General features: G+C 25.3%; 1 protein-coding gene across 15 annotated transcripts in view; it reads right to left on the reverse strand.

The window, feature by feature from the left end:
- LOC111040815 (twitchin) overlaps positions 1 to 25,241 on the reverse strand; it is a 79,774-nt gene extending 54,533 nt beyond the window's left edge. For 8 of the 15 annotated variants that reach the window (XM_022324853.1, XM_022324846.1, XM_022324852.1 and 5 more), the window contains exons 1-27: positions 25,126 to 25,241; positions 18,198 to 18,655; positions 15,414 to 15,435; positions 15,168 to 15,330; positions 14,520 to 14,661; positions 12,662 to 12,797; positions 12,373 to 12,579; positions 9,553 to 9,854; positions 9,082 to 9,302; positions 8,681 to 8,992; positions 8,481 to 8,571; positions 8,235 to 8,407; positions 7,987 to 8,160; positions 5,146 to 5,225; positions 4,902 to 5,068; positions 4,801 to 4,829; positions 4,652 to 4,711; positions 4,502 to 4,570; positions 3,406 to 3,474; positions 3,260 to 3,337; positions 2,252 to 2,311; positions 1,972 to 2,031; positions 1,642 to 1,701; positions 1,350 to 1,397; positions 1,138 to 1,197; positions 831 to 890; positions 573 to 644 (exon numbers count right to left, since the gene is read on the reverse strand). In XM_022324853.1, the coding sequence (XP_022180545.1) occupies positions 573 to 644; positions 831 to 890; positions 1,138 to 1,197; positions 1,350 to 1,397; positions 1,642 to 1,701; positions 1,972 to 2,031; positions 2,252 to 2,311; positions 3,260 to 3,337; positions 3,406 to 3,474; positions 4,502 to 4,570; positions 4,652 to 4,711; positions 4,801 to 4,829; positions 4,902 to 5,068; positions 5,146 to 5,225; positions 7,987 to 8,160; positions 8,235 to 8,407; positions 8,481 to 8,571; positions 8,681 to 8,992; positions 9,082 to 9,302; positions 9,553 to 9,854; positions 12,373 to 12,579; positions 12,662 to 12,797; positions 14,520 to 14,661; positions 15,168 to 15,330; positions 15,414 to 15,435; positions 18,198 to 18,510 (3,228 nt within the window). In that variant the 5' untranslated portion in view covers positions 18,511 to 18,655; positions 25,126 to 25,241. Of the gene's footprint in view, positions 1 to 572; positions 645 to 830; positions 891 to 1,137; positions 1,198 to 1,349; positions 1,398 to 1,641; positions 1,702 to 1,971; positions 2,032 to 2,251; positions 2,312 to 3,259; positions 3,338 to 3,405; positions 3,475 to 4,501; positions 4,571 to 4,651; positions 4,712 to 4,800; positions 4,830 to 4,901; positions 5,069 to 5,145; positions 5,226 to 7,986; positions 8,161 to 8,234; positions 8,408 to 8,480; positions 8,572 to 8,680; positions 8,993 to 9,081; positions 9,303 to 9,552; positions 9,855 to 12,372; positions 12,580 to 12,661; positions 12,798 to 14,519; positions 14,662 to 15,167; positions 15,331 to 15,413; positions 15,436 to 18,197; positions 18,656 to 23,917; positions 23,938 to 25,125 lie in introns of those variants that run through there. The other 7 variants (XM_022324859.1, XM_022324858.1, XM_022324856.1 and 4 more) reach the window with 5 other exon arrangements.
- Positions 25,242 to 27,036: the final 1,795 nt, after the last annotated feature.

Genomic DNA, 27,036 nt, shown 5'->3' on the forward strand with positions numbered 1-27,036 from the left:
AGATATCCTTTTTATTTTTTCGATACTGAAATTACAATAAAAGTTATTCAAGTTTGAAGAAAACAAAAATAATGGATTTTGAAACAATGAGATCTTTTTTTATATAATTTATATCAAAAAAAAAATTAAAACAATATTTCATAGAAAATTTTCTTGGCTATATTGTATTTTAATTTGGAGTATCACTACAGTCTGAGGGGTTCTATACTTTTATAGTTTTATCCCATGCTTAACAGTTTTTGCTATGGTGTACATTTGAAAGACGAAGCCAACACATGCGGATGACTACCATGTAAAAATAATTCCCGGTTCAATGTTATAAAATAATTATTCTTTGAATTTATTTTGTCAATTTTCTGATTAATAAATGTAGGTATTTTAGTCATGTATCCAACTGGTTAAAGTACAGTAAATATTTCTTTTTATTTAAATAAGGTACATACTAAAAACACAGCAGGAAATGTTTTTTCGCGTACTACCACAGCATGTACACTGTACAGTGTTCATTGAAATTATTTCGTAAATGTACAAAAAAATAAAAATAATACTCATAACATCTAAGTAATAATTACTTTAATTGTTCGAGGGGATTCAATTACTTTTTCTTCTTCAGTAGGTAACGAATTATCATTTTCAGTCGTTGTCTAAATAAAACACGCAAAGCACAAAAAAAAAATAAAACACTATCCTATAAACTATAAACTGTAAATAAAAGTATATACATCTAATATAGGTAAATAACTAAACAAATTACTAATATACTTAGTTATTACGCAAAGAACAAAATAACTGTACATTATATTTTATCAAAAACCTACATGCATACATACTTTTAATAATGGTTTCTTAATTTCTTCAGCTTTAACTTCTGTTTTTTCGATTGGTGTTTTCTAAACAAATTGAAAACAACGTATTTTGCTGATATCTTAAATATAAATATTACACTAAGTCGAAATAACAGAAAGATCTATGTGTATATTTATGTTTTTCTGCGTTAAAAGTTTGGTTTTGCCAACCATAAGATATTAAGATTTATGTATTTTTAATAATGTTAAAGAGGCGAAACTATTACGTAATTAAAAACCATTTTATTTCACCCTATAATATTAAATTAATAATTAATAAGTAGGTACATACTTTTAACAACGGTTTCTTAATTTCTTCATCTTTAACTTCTGTTTTTTCGTTAATTGATTTCTAAAAAATTTAATTATGATTAATACATTTTAATATTTTTTCAACTAGAAACTAAAAAAAAAGTCGAAAAGGATGAGTAGATTTTGTACTAGTAACTTTTTAACAAAATGTGGTTTTTATTACTTAACAATAAATATTTAGAGGGTACATACTTTTATCAGTGGTTTCTTGATTTCCTCATCTTTAACTTCAGAAGATTTCTATTAAAAATAAAATAATATATTTTAGTATTTAACATACATATTCAAATTTAAAAAATATAAAAGATAGAACAACTGGGGATAAATAAATAATAGATATGATGTAAATATTATAAATATAAATAATAAACTCGCATCATATTGTTTAGGTATATAAAGTACACATAGTATTATATATTTATATCTATAGAGGTATTAAGTAAGTAACAAAATTTGTTTATTAATTGTTTGTGAAAATACATACTTTTGTCAATGTTTTCTTAGTTTCTTCATTTTTAACTTCGGTTTTCTCAGTGGACAATTTCTATACAAATATGAACAAGATTTATAAAATATGTTGATGATATTTTCATATATTTAACTTAAAAATAAATAAATGAAAACGATAAAGGGATTGGATGATGGAAGCATAGAACATCCGTTCATCTTGTTTTAATTACTTTTTAAAACAAAGTTGCCGTATTATAATGAATGCAATTAAAAATTGAATAAAATACGTTATTATTTCGCAATAACTAAGCACGTCATTCATTCATTCTACATTATTTAATATTTTTCAATAATTTATACATACTTTTACCGATGGTTTCTTAATTTTTTCATCTTTGACTTCTTCTTTTTCGTCTGAAGTTTTCTACACAATTATAAACGGATTTATGAATTTCCAAAAAATATTATTTTTGAATTTTTAGCATAAAATTAAATGAAAACGAACAAGACTGATAGATTAAGCAATGGACATATATCTTGCTACAATCACAATTTTAAAGACATTACCATTAATTATTTTTATACTCTAAAAATATATTTTATAACTAAATATTGATATTATATTATCTTTAATTTAGGCATACTTTTATCAATGGTTTCTTAATTTCTTCATCTTTAACTTCAGTTTTTTCATTAGTAGAGTTCTAAAATAAATATTCCATTCATAATATATATTTTTTATAAATCATCACCTCAAACTTCGAAGGTTCAAAAAACCAGAAACGGTGAAAAAAATAGTTGTTGGAACCTCAAATATTTTCGATAATTTTCACATAAGAATGAAAAGCGGTATTGTATAATATTAGATAAGTAATACGTATATATTAATAATTGAAAACAATATGATCTGAGATTTAATTTTTTTATCAATTATTCAGTATAATAGGTTGGTACTTAGTTTAAAAAAATGTTGGTCTTTATTAGGAAATATTAAATTATTCATTAAAAAAAAAAAATTGTTTTAGCTCTTTTTCAGTATATGTTATAGATTACATACAGTTAACCTATACCTCAGAGTCCAGTAGTTCTCAATCTTTTTAATACCGTGACCTAAATTTTCCCTGAAAAATCTTTCGTGACCCACATTGTTTCACTTTTCAACAATTTGTGAAAAACTAAATTTGGATTATATTAATATGTATACATTTTTATTATGTATTTTTTTTTTTATAGGTTTATAATTAATATGAATAAAAATATAATTAATATAACCTAAATGTACTTTTTATAATGAGGTACCTAACATAAATTTCTTGGAATCTATATTATTCAAAAAAATGTTCCCGACCCACCAAAAATTGACTGACGACCCACACTTTGAGAAACGCTGCCTCAGATTATTATTATTATGTAGTAATTTCAATTATAATAACAATTTAATTTTGGACCTTGGTGCATAGTTAGAAGATATATAAAATATTTAATTTATTTCAATTATTACTACAGTGATTTTTTAAAATTAATTTTACCACCCGATTTGATAAAAATTAATATATTTTATTAGGTATTCAGTGTATCTAAGAAAATGTTATTTTTTAATTTGTAATAGAATTAATTGACTAATTCAGTATTATTAGTTTAAAAATTATTACCTTCAATATTGAAGATCTTCTTTTTTCCTGATCTTTTTGTTCTTCTGTTGTAGTAGTTGTAGTGCTTTCTGACGATTTCTAAAATATTAAATCATTTAGTAGAATTGTATTCAATTAATTGTATCATATCATTTTAAATGAATTACTTTTAATATAGATGATCTCCTCTTCACTTCTGGTTGTCCATCTTCTTTTTGCTCACTTTCATTAGTGGTCTATGCAAAGTAAATTTATTCAATCATAATATTATAATTTAAAAATATTTGTAACACATAATATAAATTATTAAATCAACATTAAATTATATTTTAAGGCTCACTATTGTAAAAATCAATATTATGAGTATAACTTATACGATACAAATAATTAATGAGCTCGTGCTGTAGATATATAGAACGATCATTATGATATGAAATTTAATATGTAAAAAGATAATTAGATATATTGAATTATGATAATTTAACTATTTATAGTTCAATTATTACATTTTTACGGGGTATAAACACAACGGCGGCTACAATTAAAAATTGAATGACATTGAATAAAAATTGTAATGTATGTAAATAAATTGTAAATTCAATAAAACACATTTAAGAAGTTTTAGAAATCGTATTAACTCAAATTTTTAAAAAATAATTTCGTCTATAAGTTGCATCCATATAAATATGTGTTGAAAAATACTGATTAAATTATTCCAAGTAAACACATTTATCAACATTTTTTTTATTGATATCCTAATCGTGAAAATTCTGAGCAAATTTTTGATTTAATGGTTATTATAAACTTAAAACACAATGTCTCCATTTGAAAACATTATGGTACAAAGACATGAATACAAAAGTAATTTAAAAGTAATTAACACATTGTTGTAATATCAACAATTATTTATTCAGATCTAAAAATATAAAAATTGTGATTCAATTTTTTGCTAATATTACAGTGAGTGTAAGCCTTGAGCTTGAGACATAAACATAAAAAGCACTATCATAAGCAGTGGTGTAGCAAGGGAGTTGGAAGTGTTTTGGTGTTATAATACATTAATACCCAACCATCTCCATCAGCTATATTATAAAGAAAATCTATAAAATGAGTGCTCGAAGTGTATAAAAAAAATGTTGTCATATGTTTCTATTTTATATTTGATGATATTTTAAGTTTGACAACTACAATGGAAATCGTGTGAGCCCCCGCAAGTTATATTTTAATATACACTAGTTTTCCAATAAAAGGTTCATTTTTTACCTTAAGTATTGACGATTTTCGTTTTACTTCTGGTGGAGCATTCTCGTTAGTTTCGCTTTCCGTAGTCTTCTAATTAAAATAAAACGTAAATTGCAGATATATAATAAATTACATGATGCACAACAATATGGTTTGTAATTTAATATATACCTTCGTTGTTATTGAAGATTTTCGTTTTACAGTTTTTTCTTTTGTTTCTTTAACTTCCTCCTGAAAAGTATTAATTTATTTACAATTTCTTATGAAGACTTAAACACTTTTAAAAAATTTTATTTTACTAATTTTATCTTATAGCCTACCTCTTGTTTCTCGTCAACTTCCATTTTTTCTATTTTAAAGACAAACAAAATTATTATTATATTTATAACTTTAATAAGCTAATGCATATTATTACACTCACCGAGAATGTTAAGTTCTGCAGATGATTCATCACTACCAGCAGAATTTTTAAACACAATCTTATAGGTACCACTGTGTTCTATTCTAGTTTTTGTGATTATTAAACTTGCTCGTTTTCCATCAAATTTAATAATTGTTTCTGATGTTTCCGTAATTTGTGTTGAGTTTCTAAATAATGTATTTTATGAATATTTCTTAATTTCTTATAAAGATATAACATTTTCAATTGATATTTAGTTTCTTACCTGTACCATATAACTGTGACTTGCTTATCAATTTTGGATAAACTAGAAACAAATTCTATTCGTTCACCTTCATTAGCACGCTATAATAATGATTTTAAAATATTACACTTAAATATATTATTAATCTTACCTAATATATAGATAATAATATTTTATAAATATTTATTTTATATATTATGTTACTTAAAATATATATGGCTCTAAAAAATATTATGTTACTTGAAAAATACTCACTAAGTTTTATTAATCACCAATTCTTAACATCTTTTTGCGGACGATGTTAAATTACAAATTTGAGTATATTTTGAATTGCATTTGATTATAAAAAAACTGGCACATGAAGCATTAATACATTTTTAAACTTGCAAATTGCAAAATAAAATAAAGCATAATAAATTATAATTATTTGCATTATTTGCATTGTAACATGATTAATTAAATAACCACCTACAAAAAGCAAATTATTAACAACAAATAAAACATAATACAATACAATCATGTACAAAGAACATCACATCCAATTTACGTAATATTTTAATCACATTTTGTCAAATTCAAAATGAATTTTTTCAATTTCTATGTTTTATAGTTTGTACAATATAGGTATTTACATATATTTAAATAGATTAGTTATACGTTTATAACTGTTTATAACTTATAAATGATAATAGTGTATGATAATGTAGTTTGTTATTTTTTTTTAGATAGGCAATAGTAATAATGGTTAACCGCATTATAAAATATATAGTTATGCCTATCACGAGTGTTCAATAATTGAAACAACTTTTGTTTGATAAACATATTTCAATTTATGTTTGTTAGAATATTAATATCGTTTTTGCATATTTTTTTAGATTACTCAATATTTTAAAATAAGCAATATAAATTGTTCTTTTAACTAGTTCACATCTCAAATGTTATAAACAACAATATGTATCAATACAACACTTAGTTTTAACAGAAACTTTTGCTTCTAATTTTGTTTTTTAAGCCTTAACTTTATTGGGTTTAAGTATTATATTTTATAATTCAAAATTATAATTGTTTAATATTTACCTAGTACTTATTTTGTAAAAATAAAATTTAAATAATCATTAATATCTCAATAATAGAATAAATAATACATGGGAAATGGGTAAAACATGGTTTCAATCATGAGCAATTGAGTGATGATTCAAGTTAATTTTATGATATTTAAAATATTATACAGACCAAGATACATCGATAATATTTTTTTAGATTCTGAGTCGAAAGCAAGAATATTTTGTATTTAAATTACATAAACATTCTAAGTCAATTCCTAAAACTTAAAAATGTAAAACAATAATCTACATAATTTATTTTCACACATATTAAAAATAAATTAGCTTATGCCAAAATATGCATGAATGTTTCAAGTTCAAATGTTGAAAAAATACAATATTCAAATAAAAATAAAAATTTTTGTTATTTTTTGTGATTGAAAAAATATTAATCGTAGAAGCTTGAAACTTTCCAATATTATTAAAATTATTGATCTATTTAAACAATAAAATCTTAAATATATTCAGACCAATTTCAAGCTATTTTAATGCAGAAATCTGAATTTTTATTCGTAAAAAATTGTATGTTCGCTTTATAAAATTGAAAATTCCGATCGAAAATACTTTGCCATACTTTTTGTTTATACATATTCAAATGTTAAAGTCCTAATTTTGATGAAATTGAATATTTAAACCAAAATTAACGATTATGGTTAATTTGTTGTAATTAAAAATATTATTAGCAGGGACTGAAACTCTTCCCCGTTAAATAAAAAGTATGAAAATGACTTTTCTGGGGATTTTTCAGTTTAAATTGTGGATATTAGTTTCTTTAAATTAATAGCAGTTTTGAATATGGATTTGATATATTCTATATATCATACATTCTTTAACTATTTATGTTCATTCAACAAAATATTATTTATATTAAATAAATGCGTTTTAATTATTGCACAATATTATCAAACCATTTTCTTATATTTTGGCTGCAATGAAACTTATATTTTGAATAGATACAATAAATTGTTTGAATTTTAAGAATTGTACAAGGAAATAATAGAACTGCACAAATAAATTGAAGTTTAATTTCACAAGAAAATACACGTTTAAAAATTAATAATAACTTGGTAAAGCATGGAAGAAGATGACTCAGATAGTCGTAGATATTCTACTCCCTCCGAGTTTAAGGAAAAAGTACGCAAAGATGTACAATATAACAGGCAAGTTCCCAATAAAGATAATGAATTTAAAGTGATGATGTGGGAAAATGAGCTAGAGAAGGATCAAAATAAAAATCTAGAAGTCAATGATTGGTCAATGCACGATGGTCAGTATCCTCGATTGGGACCAATAATATTCAACAATATTGAGGAAAAAAAGCCTTCAAATGATGATTTAACCGACGAAAAATAGTAAATTTAATAAAACCGAATAGTAACAATAAAATACATCCACAATGAACATGGTATGTAATTTTGTGTAACTACATATTTGATTAAATGCTGTAATTTAACACTTATCACATTAACTATTTACTTAATAGTAAATACACATTTTTACATAATACATAGATTATAGTATATAAGTCTACAACATGCATATTTTATAAAATTAATTTATAACACAATGTTTACCTGATAATTTCGAATAAATGTAATATTTTCACCTTTATGGAATCGTTTTAATAAAAAAATAAGTATTTTAACAATATTTACCTATAGTTACATGATTATCTATACTTTATAAGTAGCATTAGTTAGTTGAATTAGTATAAAAAAAAAAATACCACACTAACACAACGTTTTTCCTTAATACTCACGATTGATTTCAGTTTCTCATCAATAGATGGTTTTTCTACTTTTTCTTCTGCAACTTCTTTTACTTCAATAGGACTTGATACTACTTCACCTTTTTCGTTTTTAGCAATCAAATTGTAAATACCCTTATCATTGGAAGTTGCATTTTTCACTTCTAATTTTACCAAATATTCTCCCTAAAAGAACGACGAAGTTAGCTTGTTACACGTTTGCAAGAATCATATTATTATATTAATTAAATTATTGTTACATCATTAACGCGTTCGATTTTTGTTTGTCTTGTAACGTTGTCTTTGATCACAGTGTTGTCTTTCTTCCATATGCACTGGGGTTCGAAAATGGACTGGATGCGACACTCAATGACAACGTTTTTAGTTCTTGATATTGTGACAACACGTGGAACTTCTTTGATCACCGGTATTACTGTAATCAAGGATAAATACAATGGTTAATCATTTATATTTAATACGTGCTATAGGGGTGTGTTTTTATTTACTTTCAATATTGAGTGTCAGATTTGCATTCAGTTCACCATTCCCGTTTTTTATACTGCATTTATATAACCCCGTGTCATCTTTACCTGGATTCTAATGATGTTATATTCAAAATAAATTAGTAACAAGTCATACCGTATAATACCATGATAAATGATATTATATTTATAAAGAATTTTATTTGCAATTAATTATAAAATACCTTCAATTCCAAGCATATGTAGTAAGAATCGCCCTTTTCCTCGACTCTCCAAGAAAGTTTGGAAGTTTGGACCAATATCTTACCATCGAGGTACCAGACCACTTCTGGTTTGGGACTTGCCTTCACGGTGCAATCCATTACAACTAGTTTACCGTTGTTTTTGGACTGTATTCTTGGTTTAATTAAGAATGTAGGAGGTTCGCCTTCTGGTTCAGGATCAGTTTCGATGTTTAGATTTAAGTTCGCATTGCTCTCACCGTGTTCATTTTGCACGTGACATCTATAAGTGCCACTGTCCGGACCAATTGGGTCCTATAATTCAATATTAGGATTATTATTCTATTTAATTGTATAGTTTTCACCTTGCTAGTATTAAACTAACTGAAAGACATAAATATTACCTGTATCAATAGGAGTATTTCGTACGTATTTTCTTGCCCGGTAACTTTCATAGAAATTTTTGACGTCTCCGTGACAAGCTTCGTACCCTTATACCACGTGACCTCTGGCTTGGGATTAGCTGTGCAATTGCACCGGAGTGTAATTAGTGTGCCAGATTCGTTTGGAATTATTCGAGGTTTCTCGATAAACGATGGTGCAAATCCAGAACTACTATCACCACCTGAAATCAAATTAGGATTTTTTTTAAATATTTCACAATTTTTGTTTATATTTAAAATTTAAAATATACATATGTATGTATATAAATATATTTATTAATATTAACACCCACACCTTAATTTTGTATGTTACAATATTATTATTATTCACATTAATTTATTACTGGTATATAACATGCGCGGTTGTAATGGAAATATAGGGTACAATTGTGTGCAAGGTTGTATTATATTAATATTTTTGTTTGGGTATACCTTGGAAATTCAATGAAATGTTTGCATTGCTTTCACCAAATATATTACAAGCATTACAACGATAATTTCCACCATCTTCTTTGGTGGGATTTGTGATTTCTAATCTAAGTAAATACATGTCTTTTCCAGTTGTCTTTTTTGACATTCTAATCCGTCCTGTATCTAATATGAGTTTAGATGCTTGATACCAGTTTATTTCTGGCATAGGATTAGCTTCCAGCTCACACTCCATGACCAAAACATCCCCCTCTTGGTGTATCACTGGCTTCTTAGGAAACCTCGGTTGCTTTCCTTCTGGTATTCTAAAAATATAAAACCGATGCAATAAATGTTAATTACTTATTAAGCTTTATACTTGTGTATACTTTATATATAACAAAGTAAATTGATAAATGAACATAATACTAGTAATAATTTCTTACTTATTTGATTAAAAATGGAAAATTAAATATGAAATATGAAATAAGACATTATCAAACACTAATATTTTACACAATTTATCTATTTGGCCAATAGTTGTAGGCGAAAATAGCGAGGAGCTGAGGGCTAAGACTCCTTAGTCTTAAGTTCCTTAGTCTTAAAGTTTTCAGATCAAAAACAACTGCGTTTACTGACTATTGAATTTAAAAACCATTGAAATATGTTTCTTTTCTATTATTATTTCACTTAAGTAATAATCAGATTAACACTGTCAAAGGTTATTATTTTTATAATAAATTAATGTGGTATATACTGTATTGTATCAACCTGCATACAGTTCAAAATTTCACATTGACTATGGGGTACCTAAAAGATAACTTTATACTCAAAATACATTAAAGGCCATATTTAGGGGTGCTCAATGGTGACATTTGCCTCTGGCGGCCAAATATTGATCTATTTAGGGGGGTGGCCGGACACCGCTGTAGCCCGCTGTTATATTGTATCAATAAATATTTTTTTTTTGAAAGAATTTGTACTATGATACGTCCATAATTTTATGGCGTAATTTGTCAATCAACGATAACTGATAAGTGCTAGCATAGAATATAACTAATATTATTTTAACATAACCATGGTTGTAGATTGGCAACCATGACATAACCATAAATAATTACAACTAAAAATGGGTTAAGAAAAATTAAAAAAGTGGATCTATTTTTTGAAGGGGGTTATATGGTTGACCCAGAACGCAAAAATTATAAATACGGCCCTAAATACATCACAAAAGGTCAGCTGGCCCCGGTATATATTTCAATGAGTCCCTGGTTCTAGAAAAATACCATATTATAGACGTTGTATTGAGCACAGCCAACATCAGCCACCAAAAATTGTGAATACGTTTTGTTATAACTACCTATTATATTAAGTAATAAAATTATAGATATCGAGGTCAAGGGTCCTGAGAGTTTTTGGGCATATCTACATCAGAACATTTTACAATACACTAAAACTAAATGCATATTATGTATAACTGGTGTATTAGTATGATATGAAACTTTATAATACTTATAAGCACCCGATGACTATCAAGAGAAGAGTTCTTCTTTGTTGTCTACTTTTAAATCGTTAGGTTTATTAATATTTAGAGTCCCAACAAAATAAATGTTTAAAATAATTGGAAGAGATAAACAAGTTAAACTATTAGAGCAGTACAATTGAAGTCGATACTTGAAATGTGCCCTAATGCCCCTAATACCAAAATTAAAAAATATTTTTTTTGTCATTTTGAGTAATAAAATGTTAATTTAATACCATATAATAGGTACCAATCTATTGCGATGTTTAGATATGAAACAAAAACAAGAAGATATAATCAATATTCAAAAATTGGGAATAATTGTCATAAATGTCATAAAGTATCCATTGTATTTTTATTATTTTGCATGGACAATAATTTTCACATCCAGTGAATGATTTTGAAAAGAAAACGAGATTTTATGGGTGATCGAAGACAAATATATGCACCAATCATACTGATTATGATTAATTTACGATCAGGCATTCGATGTGAATTAAAAAAGAGTACCTACTCATTATAATAGGTCTATAATATGATTTTTATTAAATCGTATTTTATACATTATTTACATACATTTTGACTTATATTGTGTATTTGTGTAGGCAGGTATTGTAATAATATTAATAGGTTCATAAAAATATTGAGATCGGGCGTTGTTCATTACTGAACAACTACTAATAGGTAAGTATAATTACATAATATAATAGTGTAATTATGAAAGTTCAATTATTTCAAAGTTGGATAGGTTAAAAAAAATGACTGAGTGAAATGAAGCGGATCTTATAGTTTTTAAAAATATATGTTTTTATAATTTTCTCTGAAAAATATAATATGTTACTAACATTTAGATTATTAAGTATAATAAGGCATATTTTATTCTGAATTTTTTTTTCTATAATACTTTGCCCATAAATTGTATATTTAAAAACAAAAAATAAGAATGTCTTCTTTTGGAGTTGCATTTTAATGTAATATGGGTATTACAGATATTGTCATAAAAATATAACAAACAATGACAAAAAAAACAATCATGACATCAAAAATGTATTCGAAAGTAATATTTGATGTTTTCTGAAAATTCAATAGTCTATATGATTAGAAATGCATAATTTTGTGGTTATAATTTGTAATATAAACCTGGTATGAATGGTATGTTTTAAGGCATTATAAGCACATGGTAATATACTAATATGTAACGATGAAGGTATACGGCACGAACCTATTACGTATTATACAAATTTCATTTTTTATTTTAAATGTCTTAAACCGAACACTTATTTCTATCAAATAATTATATTTTTTCAAGATGTTTTACTTACTTAAGATGGCCCTTATGATCATCATTTAAATTCAAATTTACATTAGCGACACATTTGCCGTGGACATTGAATGCCTCGGCTCTGTATTCTCCACTATCCGCTTCTTCTGTATTTGCTATTTCCAGTTTTGCCAAGTAATACAGTTTTTGATCTATATTTAATGACGAGGAATACTTACTACCTTTCACAATATTTTTACCATGGTACCTATAGTAGAAACACGTAAATCGAATAAAATAATTATTATTAACGCAATAATGCACAAAAATAAAAACGTATTTGTACTTACCATTGGACCGTTGGTTTTGGATCTCCCACTAGACGACATTCTATAGTAACGTTTTTACTATCTTCAGTCTGTGTAATTATGGGCCTTTCGGTAAATGTGGGCTTTATCCCATCTTCAGGTACAGGTGCTTCGTCACCTAAAGTGAAAACTTACTGAAAACCTACATTTCACCACTGTTTACCACAATGTAGGTACACGTAATCATAATAACTATAGGTATGCCATTTATATGTAATGTGCATACATAACCATAACATGTACACAAAAAATCTTATGATATACATAAATTGCACTTACACTAAATTGTATGAGACCAACTTAAAATTGATTACCTATATACCTTATAAATAGTTGTATAATTTTATATGGGTCATATTTGGGATCATATAAACCGCGCATTTTTTTTTTAACTGTTAACCAATAAATATATTTTATACTTATGTACATATTCATACTTAATTTACATATTATACATTATAGAATGTTGAAAATAGTGAACTCACACGTTATTAAATACTACTGCGTATGTTACAAAGCTAATGTATTAGAGTAATAATATGTTTTAATTACAGTTCTCATTTTGATAAGCGTTCAATTCAAAACCCCCCAAAAAACTGTAAATTAACTATAAATTATTATTATTTTAAAATTTTAAAAAACATATTTTTTTTTACTTAATAAACTATTTGTAAACTTTTTAGTTACCTTCTTATTGAAAAATAATTTAACTTAAATTCTTAGAAAAATTTAAATTGTAACCTAGACGGCTAGAAATGAGAATATGACATTAAATATTCTTATTTTATCTGTATGCACTCAATATTTAAAAAGTTCAACAGTTATTAAATTTATAAAATCCAAAAATAATAGCGAAAATGATCATCTTCTATTCTTCTTCTTCCGAATATGTCGAAAGATAAATAACTGTCAGTAACTTTTATATCAAATGTCTCTATTCCCTCCCTTGTAGTAAGATGTTATAAAATGTTTTGTGGAAACAATGCATTTCAAAAATATAACCTATCTATATTATGATTTAACACGCGTACGTCAAAATAGTTAACTAAATTAAACGATGGTTCAGTAAGGTTTTTTGTACAGATTTATAAGGTAGATGTACAAAATGAACATACATTTAAGTAGGTATCTACTATTCTACTATCTACAAATACTTATACGCACACTTATATAAGGTATAATTTTATTGAGGTACTCAAATAGTATAACCTACCTATCAAAATAACTTTACGAAAAATTATTAATTGTTCTAAATTAGTAAAAAGTACGTAGTTTATCCTAACCGTTTTAAAGAAATTAAAGGCAAAAATACGTTGTATGAATTAGGATTTTGAAATGAACCCTTCAAAATGAAAAATTATCATATTTTTATACATAATTCACGACTTCATTTTTTTTTTTAAATCCTTCCACATAACAATATGTATATCACACAAACAGACGCACAAAAACCAATTGTAATAGTTGTTTGGTACAATATTATATAATTACAAGATTCAAATAAACTCACTGAAAAATGCGTTCATACCACACAGTTTTGCAATAGACCATTGAGCCTAATTGCATTTTTATAATTTAATTCTTTATGGCATCTCCCATACAAAATATTTTTTTTACTACAAATTAAAGTCTATATTTGAATGGTTAAGTTAAGCTAATTTAAAATTTATTTTTTGAATTTAATTTTGATAAATATTATTAGCTCTACAATATACAAGCAAGAAAGCCAAATCCTTTAAAGTGTAATTATGGTCAATCAAAATACTTAATATATAAGTATAAGTTTAGGTATATAATATATAATACGTGTAATACATAGTAAAAAATTTTTGATACTTACTGTCAAAATTAAGACTAATTGTGGCATTACTTTCACCCAATTCATTTTTCGCTGTAACTTTATATTTTCCAGCATCTTCAACAGTGACGTTTCTTATTTCTAGAGTTGCTAAATAGGAATGTCCATCTTTATCTACATATTGCTGTAAAAAATTAATAAAAAAAAATGAAAAACAGCTCCGAGAAGCTTGTAGTTGTGTGTTAAATTAAAAACTGTAATTTAGGTATAGTAAAATAGTATAAGACAAAGACACAAAGATGAAAAGCTTATCCTGATAATTGAGAAATTAATTAATACATTATGATTTATGAGCGATTGCTTGGAGGAAGTATAGAATCTAGGTTATTGGAAGTACTAATACTTTTTTCTATTATTATTTTTTACCTATACTAAATGGATAAAGGATACCTATATTTATTATTTTTAATAAATACTAAGATACACAAAGTTATAGTAATAAAAAAATATTATAAATATCGGTGCTGTAGCTATATTGGGACTTAGGCCTTAAGCAACCCTCTTGAAAAAAATCCTGGCTATGTAACTGATAAATAGAAATATTTCCTACTAAAAATGGTTAATTTTATTTCCATTATATTCATATACAAAATAAAATTTTTTTTTCAAAATAATTATTTTTATTCACACCTTATGTCTAGGAGAATCTATCACTGGTTTTCCACCGTGAATCCATGCAATTGTTGGTTTTGGATCAGCTTGAATAATGCACTCGAATAAAAGTCTCTTACCATCATCTTCTTGTTTGATAGATGGCTTTTTTGAAAATGTTGGGGCCAATCCATCAATTTGCCTGTAGTAAAAAATATTAATTTTTATATTAAATATTTATACTTACTCTACGATTTAGAGGTTATATTAAAAAAGATAACTTACTTTTCATGCGGTTCGTCAACCGCTAAAACAAAAAAAAAACAATTAATTTTGTTAACAATTAACAAACTGTAATAAGTAATAGTTTTTTTATAAAACCGATGTATTAGTATGTTTATAGGAATATAAATCAAACCTAATAGTTCTTATTTCACTATCGAGTGCCTAATTTATTATTTTAATGTACAAATAAATAAATAAATAACTGCACATTTACTTAGGTACCTATCTACTTCCGACTATAATGAGATTCAAATCGAATACCATCGAATAGATTTTTATAGAATCTTGTTGAATTAAAATTATTTTGATATATTATATTGCTTACTACTACCTAAAAATGTCAACAATGGTAGAAATTGCCATTAAATAATATTACGAATTTGTCTGATTTATATAGTTTTAGCGCAGAATATTTTATAAATTTTTTATATTTTATCAACCAGGTATTAAAAAAAAAATAATAATCAATATATTTTTATAATTTATACTTTAGTCTCCGATTTTGTTAAATCTTTTCAAATACCTATCGTATGTTGTATGTAATTTTATTTTAATAATATTCTTTTACCAATGCCTTTAAATTCGCTGTTCATTACAAATATAATATTGAACATTAAATATAGGTATGATTAATATAATTATATTCAAATATAAATCACATAATATAAAAATAACTGGCATGGTGGTTGGTATTCTTATTTATTACACAATGGAACCAATAAAAAAAATGTATAGTATAAAATATTATTTTCAGTGTAGATACGTCATATTAGGTAGGCCCAACACATCAATCATTAAATATAAAGCTATTGTGTAAATACTTTGGAGGCAGTGTCTTAATACTTTATATTATAGTTATACCACTAAGGATTTTAAATTTAATCATCTATTTTTCAATGCATAATATTATCTTTTGTCGGATGATAAAACCATACAATGTTGATCGATATTTTATCGTGTTCAATAATTAAATGTTTTAAAGTTGTATGTACCTAAATAAAGATGTCTTTCAACAATTATTGTTTTTACAACTTACAAATTAAATAAAAATACCTAAAAATGATTTATTACCAATACTTAACGATGGTAAAATCATGGTATCTTTCATATTGAATGGTATATTCATACTGTTTTTCATAAATAAATAATTTCATTTGGTAGGTATTCCGTAATAGGTAGAGGTGTAATAAATTATTAACGTACCTACCTACACACAAAATATTGCAATGAAAATATTTGTATTGTTAGGTGTTCCTATTCATATTTTTTAGCAAAGTAATTTTAAATGCAAGTCTCATTAGTAGAAACGTTTGGTGACAGAACTCTTTATCTATATTTAGGGGAATGCGAGTTTATTGCCAAATTTAACCCACTCAACTGTTCTCACTGGATCACTGTATTTTTACATAGACATAGTGCCAACATCATAAATGTTAACGAACTCGAGAAGATAGAAAGGCAATTTTTTTATAAGATATTATCAATTGTTATGTTCACGTATTAATAAATGACGCAAATTGACTTTGGGCATTGAAATATGTAATATTATTTATTAATTATGTACCACAATTGGATTATTTAAATATTTATAATTTCAGAATATAATATTTTTTGTTTAATTTTTATTCTATCAAGTATCTGTAGAAATTTTACCTCACTTAAGTGTAAAGCAGTAAATCATTACTTTTCTTAATAAAATTCTATAAAAATTGAGATAATTATGAGACTTTATATCAAAAGTATAATTTTAAATAAAATGCTTAAAGTAAAATTGAAACAAAAAATATTAGAAATCAAAATACATAAATAATTTTTTTTTTAAGTTGTGTAATAACTAATCAGTACAAGAAAAATTACAATAGTTAAAATTTGAATAAAACACAACATGGGGTGTTATTACATAATATTCAGAATGATATCAATACTATATTAGGTATAAATAAAAACTTAACAATTTTTTTAAAGCATTTTCTTCAATACCTTTTTAAAATTAAACCCACATTTTAAATCGAATTAATATAAAAACAGTATGAATAAAAACTTGAAATGCCAGCACTTCTGTAATTATTTTGTTCGATCCATTGAGGATCTATCTACCACATAACCATAAACTATAATGAATAATCGTTTTTCAAGGTTGAGTATGATAAAAGTATCATACTATTGATTATTGTATAGGTACATGTATTCTACCAAATGTGGTAAATAATATAATAATACCTACCTACTATTAATTGTATGGTTACCTACATATTATTGTATACATTCATAAATAAATTACTATAAAATATTTGGTATTTATGTATAGGGTAGAGGTTACCTACTTTTAAAAATAAAAGTAATTTAATTATTAATTTTTAATTTTTATTCAATATTTATTATTTTGTTATAAAATTGAATCTAAATAAGAACTACGAATATCTTAAAACGAAATGTCCAAAAATGTTTTTTAAAAAAACTTTTATTTCTAGTTTAGATACATAAATTACTTAGGCATTTAATTTTCTTCATCAAATTAAAAATAATACTTATTTATAATATAAGAGGACCCGTGTGAACATTTCACACATTTAGAAAAAAAAATGAGTTCATGCCAAAATGTTACCTAGTGCACTGTTTTAACTATAACGACTTATCCTTTTACACAAGAAAATGCAAGCTCCAAAGTATGTCGTAGGTATTTAAAATTATATTTTTTTATTCTTAAATACTAAAGAAGTAAGTCAATGTTTAAAAAAAAAATCATAAATAAACAAATAAAAATAACATTGTTGAGTTACTCACGGCTGAAATTCAAATTGATTGATGCTGCCACTTCACCCATTTTATTTTTTGCTTTTACCTTATAAAGGCCAGCATCCATTTCGACCACATCATCCAGCTCAAGGATAACAACATACGTGTTGGTAGCCACTGCCTGGATTTTCATTACGGTTCTGTGGTCTTCGGCCAGCTGAGTCTCGCCCCGGAACCATGTAATTTCTGGTTTGGGGCATCCCAACAGTCGGCATTCAAATATCAATCGGTTGCCTTCGTCTTCCTGTCGCAATTGTGGCTTCTGCGTGAAGCTAGGAGCGAAGTCTTCGGCTACGCCCATCGTTATAATGTGCAAGCCGATTGGTGCTCAATGGCAAAATAAATACAGTAGTCCTGTGTACTCTAATGTGGAGGGACTTTACTTGCCAATTTAACAATTCAATGACATCCTTCGTCCTTTATGAGGAATTCTGCATAATATCATTCTGAAAAAATCAACATATAAATCGACATTTGCTATAGATAATGTTATGTGTAGGTATTTTGGTATAATAAACTCATGAATAATTCGCATAAATTGGCAATTAATACAATCATACATTTTGTAACTGAATTATTTTTGAATTAAAAGCTTAGTAGATATATAATTATAAACTGTAGTTAAATATTGTTATTTTTATTTCTAACTAGTAGGTATTATCGTGAGTTTTAAATCAAATAAATACCTAATAGGTACTGTTATTCATAATTAGAAGTGAATATTTACATTTTGTATTATAACATGATGTGTAAATGACGTGTAATAAACATTCTATACCTACGCATAATAGAACTGTAATTTATCATTATAATACATTTTACCTACAAACTACAAAGTATAATACGCTGTTCTAATCATTTAATTATTGTACTAAATTACTATACTAAACACAGTTGAAATAGCTATTACTTGGTTAACCAAACAGGAGATGTGTATTTATATTTATATAATGTTATCAAGAAGGATATTTCAAACACAAATTCAAGTTCTTTTCAATTAATTGGTGTAATTATAGTTTTCATAACTTTTGAAGGTAGAATTTGTCAAATATTCAAACAATTAAATTTAAAAAAGTGTCGATACTGATTATAATATGATAAAACTTTATTTTGATTTTTATAGGATTATTCTCATTTTGAGTGAGAAAAAAATATTCCTTACATACTATATTATGTCAAAACATATTGATTTAGATAAGAATATAGTGAAGTGAAGTTCTTATAATTGTATAACAATTACACAATTTATAACATTTATTTATATAGAAATATATTTACATGTATAATTATTTTAATCTATCATGTATTATAATATGTGTGTAGTAAGACTAGTGGGTGTAAACTCTCTAATCTGCTACTCTATATTGGTACTACAAAAAAAGTCACGTATAATAATTTAATAATTTTGTAATTTTGAAATATTTAGTTATATACAATATTAACACTGCAAGTGCAAAAGTATGTTACACTAAATTAAGACATATTATACATTTTATGTACAGATGAATGGGAAAAAAATGTAATTATTAAATTTTGTGCCAGAAAACATATTATATGGAAATGTAAAAACCAAGAAATTTAATCCTTGATTTCAATCTAAAATTAATGTATACACCAAAAACATACACACGATTCAATCAGATATTTTTATTACGAATTTTCAACCGATGATGATTATACAAAATTGCATTAAATAAATATATAGTCGAAGTATTGCATAATAGTTGTACTCATAGCTCATACATCTCCGTCTACTTTGATAGAAGTGTAAAATTAACATGTTGCACAGTGTACAGTATAAAACAGCTCGGTGTCATGGTGTTTGATACTTATAATATATGGTATAAGAATAAATACAATCGTGTAATGTATACAAAAGTTTATTTTTCTCTAAATGTATATATTATATATTTCTCTTTTTAAACATAAATTAAATATGGGTAGTAAACTATTTTTACACAACCTTGTGTCAGGGAATCACATTTTTAAAAATATATTTTACTCTCGAACATAATGATTTAGACTACTGTACAACAATCGAAATTTGATTGAAGAAAAATGAGTAGGATAGGTACTAACTAATGTTTAAGAAAACTATAACACTTTAAGTTTCTATAAATAAAACTGTCCGCGCTTCATTAATATACTGAATTATTTGTATCATGTGTTTAAAAGTATAGTTTTGAATACTAAATGCCTACACACAACAATTTTTTCATATGGTTTGCCTAAATCCACAACTGTGTAACTCATTATTTTTGAATACGAAATTATTGTTAGCAAAATAGGTTAGCACCTAAGCTTTCATAATAGATATATATTTATGACAACCGTGGTTCTAAATTAAAATACATTTTAATTTGAAATGATATTTATCAGATTTTTTTATGTCTAACATATACATACATGATATCTACAACATACATGTCTTGTAAAAAGTATGTTTTATTTAGATAAAACATCTAACGATAATAATTAGCGAAAACTAGTAAATAAAGTGGGAAAATGGCCAATGGGGAAGATAAATAACTCGTTTGTATGTTTAAAAGAAATTAATATAAATGTGTAAGTATAACACAGCAAAAACATGAGTTTTAGATAGGTGTACCAGTACATTAAATAGAACACTGTCCAAATATAACTGTACTAACCTATTTAATAAATACATTTACGAAAATTTAATTTTAACAAATAAGTAAAATTTATATTTATTAAAGTATGTAGGTACCTAATTCGATTTTATTCCAAAAATTATCTGGCTCGTTAGTCGTAGATCATAATCATTATTATTTATTATGCTGGTAATATACAGTTTCATACGTTCATTTAAAATGAGTGTATTATTAATGTAATATATTGCAGTTAATAATGAAACATTTTATCTTATTAAATTCATACATGTTTCCTATAGGTATTTCCTATTTAATCAAATTAGTACTTTGCACCCGAACGTAACCAGAATTTTCTTTTAACACCTGAAACCTGAATAAATGATTCCGGTGTAAAGTCCTGAATCGAATACTTATTAAAAACATTTGTAGCAAAAGGTTATTAAAAATAATATAGGTGCCTACTCCTAAATGTACTCAGCATGTAAAATCACATTGCTGATTGATTCATTTTTTAGAGTACATAAGACTATATTTTACCATTTTCTCTAACTTTTGTTTAAACTCTATAACTTATATCACATCGACTTAGAGCCTATTAGTAGAAAAACACGACTTAGGCTCAGAATAGTATTTAAAGATACAAATCGTGTTTAACGATACCTAATCAAAACCAATAATAGTTTTATTAGAAATGCATTGTTAAAACTTTTACATTTTTCCTTTTTTTTCAAGTTTAAATTAATATAAATTAGTATATTAGTGGTTGTCGAAATTTATTTTGTTTTATTGGTTGATACTTGACTGAATAACAATATAGAGAAGCTTCAAACATTTTATGTATACCATTCACTGTAGCATTCATTTAAGCTGGCTCCGAGTAAAGGTTAATATTAGAAAATATGTACACTATAATTAGCATTTCGGACAAGCTGTACAATACTACAATATACAATATACTGAACAGTATAACAAATGTCAATAAATATTTGTAGTATAATTTATTCTGAGTGGCGTTTGTACAAAGTCTTTCGTTTAAAATACACATCGAATAAATTCTAAGAGTCATATTTTACAGAAAAAAAAATGCTCTGTTATTGTTATATATCAGTGTTAAGTCAGAGTGTGTGTGAGCGTGACTAATTAATTTAACGTATCAGGTCGGTTAACCCCCCATCAATACAATTATGCAAAGGTGCTTAATAAAACTTGTCAAGTAGCTAAACCTTCTAATATTTTTGAACCTACAAATATTTAGAAATATTTTAACAACATAATTAGCTTAAGATTGTAAATCACAGATACATGTAATATTTAATGTATTCACTTTTCATGGATACACATAAATGTAGAAATTCAATATAAATAAATAATGAAATATTTTTAGCATTGTTTATAAATTAGGAAGTATCCACTGCATAGCTTTTCATAATGTTATTTTAATCATGGGTTATTAATAATAAACTGAGCACCTTATCATCACTATCATCACCAACCTACTCTTTAGTGAATTTAAAAATATTAACTAGGTACTATTAGTTATATTTTTTTAAAAATGTGTATAACTTTTTTTGTATGAAATTTAAATCACGGTTTATAGAGTTAAAACACGCACTTCATTAATATATATACAAACATTTGTTTTCTTTATTCTATTAATACAAATACTCAATGATAATTTTAAAATTTGTATTATAATTATTATATAGGTAAGATAAATTTAAGAATGTAAAAATTACATAACGCATGAAATGCATAAATTATTTTGTTCCATAGTTTTTTCATTATACACAATAATTAAAATTGCATAAAATAAAACTCAAATAGTAAGTTTATTGTTTATAAATTATAAAGTATGTAATTAAATATATAAACAATTATCGAGGTGGTTAAAAATATATAGGTGATATAATTTAAAAGCAATCATGGAATTTTATTTTTAAAATCCTATGAAAATTATTAAAATATAACCTATGTTTAGATAATGTTAAACAAAATAATATTGTTAAAAATACCAAAATTATGAATAAATATCCGGACTAAATACACTGAGAGGGTTTTTTAATTAATTTTTACGACTATGGCTGTGAATTGACTGTGTATATTTGTGCCTAAATAGATTGTATAAAATACATATAATGTATATTATGATGTTGAATAATATTATAATAATGTTTGTTTACTTATGATAAGTTAGACAAACGTACCTTTTATAAGAAATAAAACGATGATTTTAAAGATAAATAAACAATTGAATTAATTATATTTTAAAAAATAGGTTAGTAATCTTTTCCTAAAGAAATACTTTTTTTAAAGGAACAACTTCAAACATTTTTATAAAATTGATTTGTGTATTTTAAAAATATGTAATAAAAAAGATATTCTATTCAAACATTTATCGAATTTTCGCAAAACAGATTCATCTTTTAGGTAGGTACTATATTATGCATAATATTTTATCTAAATTTCTATGAAATTAAAAACCTGTGCCTATATTTTTGATTAAATACAACGCTGAATATTCTTTTTTGAGTTTCTTAATGTTATGATGTATGAACAATTCAATTTTGAAATCTTTAATACCATTACCATACAATTCAAAGTGTTATAAAAAAAATTATATTTATTATATTTGATAGGTTAGATGGATAACACAGTAATTAATAATTAATATATAAACAACAGTTTGAAAAATAATAAGTAATCACAAATTATGTAATCTATAGCAGTTTTAATAAAATATGTTGTTTTTTAAATTTTCAAAATAATTATTTTATAAAAATAATAAAACATGTAGGTAGGTAACTAGTTATGTAGTTACTTATATATCGTGTAATATTCATAATACGTTAAGCTTATAGGTATAGATACACAAGTTTTATATATTGTTATGTGTGTTCATGTGTCCTGTATGTATCTAATTTATGTCAATCGCATAATAATTAAATCAAAATATCTTATCAGAATATTATCAATAATTTTTTTTTTCATGCATTTCAAATGCAAATCAAGTCTAATGAAAATACTTGAAATACACAAAAATAATCATTTAACATTAGAAAAATAAATACAACATTGATTTTAGTAATGAACTTTTACCTATTAAACAAGGTCCTTGGAAAATCATGATGGTAATCAGACTATTTAATACATAATATTATAAGCACTGGTGTGGATTTTTGAAATAAAATATTTGAATTTGTTGAGTGTCACTAGATTTATTTAAAATAGAACGTCTACTTGTGGGAATTGGACCAAAACCAATATGGCGCGAGTGGACATAAAAATAAAGATGACTAATAATATTTACACTAATTTAGGGCGTGGACACTGTCCAAAATATCTTATTTTATGCAATCGTACACTCAATGTGATTACGCTATTAATTAAAATTGATCATATCGCTATTAATCTCTCAAATATATTTTAAGGTTGAATCGAACGCCATCATTGATAAACTGAATACCTATAGCCTATACATTTTTTTTAATTCAAAAATAAAAAATTGTTGCCTTAAAAAAGAGTATTAGGACATAATAAAAAGTGAATATCTGACTTTTGTTTTGATTTAAATGTGTGTGTCACGAAATGCAATAGCTTGGTTTAATTATTGTGGTTATTTATCATGTAAGTGTCTTGAATATGAAAAGTACTAAGTTACGTATTCAAACATTTGTCATAGCAATTTAATATTGTTTTTGTATAACATAATTATTTTTAAATATTGAATGTTACAAGATTACAGTATAACGTCCTTATAGATAGGCACTTGGAAAATACATGTGCGAAATAATTATTTGATAAACTACTTGATCGCGTATCTAGACATTAGTTAAAATAAAACTAGATATACTTATAGTGTTTTAAACATTTAATTACAAATAAAATAAAAATATTTTTGAAATTATTATTATTTATCCGGGGAAGAAAATTATGTTGAAAATATAGGAAGGTACTTTCACAAAATAAAATTTAGGTAGTATATTATTATATTTGGTTGCAAATAAGGGTAAAATAATAATTCATTTCTAGTCTTACAACTGCATGCTTATAAATGTAAAAAATTTAAACTATAAAATATTAATAAAAAAATAAAATATGATTTTATTTCTAGTATAAAAAAATATAATATAGACCACGAGTCTTCTCATGAATAAAAAATAATTTATTTTCAAATTTAATATTACATAAGTTATATTGTTTTAATTAAAATTATATTTTAATAAATTGAAATAATAATCTTTGTTTTAAATAACTAATAATGTTTTAATAAATACTTAAATAAATATAACATAGAATAAACTCACCTTCGAATAAGTTGCTCCATTATAAAAAAAATCACTTAACACAGCACATGACCACAACTCAGCGAGCACTAACAACGTCCATTCCTAAGTTCTTCCTCGAGAGATATTTTTAGCATGTGAATCTATCGAGAGAAACGTGATGCGGCCACAAATATTAAAAGAAAAAAAAGAATAGAACACATATTTCTGACGTCAGAAGTATTAACTAAATAGTTAAGACGACAGCATTTTGGATTTGACAACCCGTACACAATAATAGTATTTTTTCAATCGTATGTTGATTGGCTTATATATATACTTGTAAATATAAGTATATTTAAAATTATATATAAATCAGATGAGCCAAATTTACATAGGCGCAATGACCAACTAACGTAAACAATAGGATTTGATAGACAGCTTTTGGATTGAGAACAAGAAATAATTAATCGGCAATTTTCCATCAATGAATGATAACGCCGAGCCAAAAACACAATAGTAACCATACAGGTAAATCGAATATAATATAGATAACTTTCCTTTTTTTCTTATGAAACAGACGCGAAATACAATAACAAAACCTCTTAATATCACACATATTTTGGTCTAGACTTCTAGATATAATTATAACTAAATAGTTGTATACCTATATAATATAGCTATATACAACTAATAATATTAAGCCTTCGATGCAATTAACCACATCTTTGACCCATTCGATAGTTGTATTTGGTACATGGTACTATACAATGTAGTAGGTACCTACCTACTATTGTGTTAACGTACATATTTAATGTATGCATCAAAAATTATACTATAAATATAATAATATAACATTTTTAACACATAAACAATTAATGTTTCATAACATTCATAACATTCTCAAAGTATTGATTGAGTAAAATTTTAAATGATTAGTCAACAGTTGATGTTAGTAATTACAAACTTTATGCGAAAAATATAAAATGTCTTTATAAAATTTAACTTTATTTTTGAGAAGATTTACAGTATACAGGGTGTACCAGAAAAAACTGACTAATGCAATAACTTTTGTTATAATCAAATTTTGAATTTTTTTTATAAATTATTTACGGTCACTTGCGTAAAATTATTTTTATTTTTTTAATACTGAATATAAAAGATTTAAAATTTACCTAAATTTGTATTGGATAAGTTTAAAATAGCCAATTTGGAATCTGATTATAAGAACAATTTCGATGGTAAAAACATTTATCTAATCCGAGTAGTTTTTTTTTTAGAATTTTTTTAAATATCAATATTTTTTTGATCAAATTCATTTAAAGCGTAATAACTTTTTTCAAAATATAATTTTAGGAAATTTGCTGACATGAGTATATTTTTTAAATTATTTTCTACTCATATAATGTTTAAAAAAAATTGTACTACGTTAAGGTAACATCATTTTTTATTTTCGGTCAGGTCTATCTATTACACCTTTTATAGTTCTAATAACAATGTACGATGATGCCTGCAGTGCACTATTATTGTATTCTCTCTCTGACCCACCCAAGTTATAGCAAATCTGTGTTTAGCCCAACAATCCTTGTGTTGCTAGCTTAAATATTGGAGTAAATTGTTCTATTATCAAAAATTAAGAACATTATCGGTGATCTTCGGTTGGCTTTTTTATAATATTTCAATTTTAAACGAGTTATGAGCATGTATAGCCGTACAGGGCCATCCTAAGGTCTGGGTGAACGGGAACTTATCTTAGGAGAAATTACCTAAGAACTACATGAAATCAGGAAAAAACAACAAATTTAGCAACTTCATCAATTGAACTTGAAATATTAGACAAATTGGACTTAATATTATTGACACATTATACAACAATATAATGAATATGGTATCCCGACAATTGAGCGAAAGAAAAAGAGGGAACATAAATGAGCGAATGAAAAATAGCGAATA

This window comes from Myzus persicae, unplaced genomic scaffold, assembly GCF_001856785.1.
Source record: "Myzus persicae strain clone G006 unplaced genomic scaffold, MPER_G0061.0, whole genome shotgun sequence".
In the NCBI taxonomy this organism is placed as follows: domain Eukaryota; kingdom Metazoa; phylum Arthropoda; class Insecta; order Hemiptera; family Aphididae; genus Myzus; species Myzus persicae.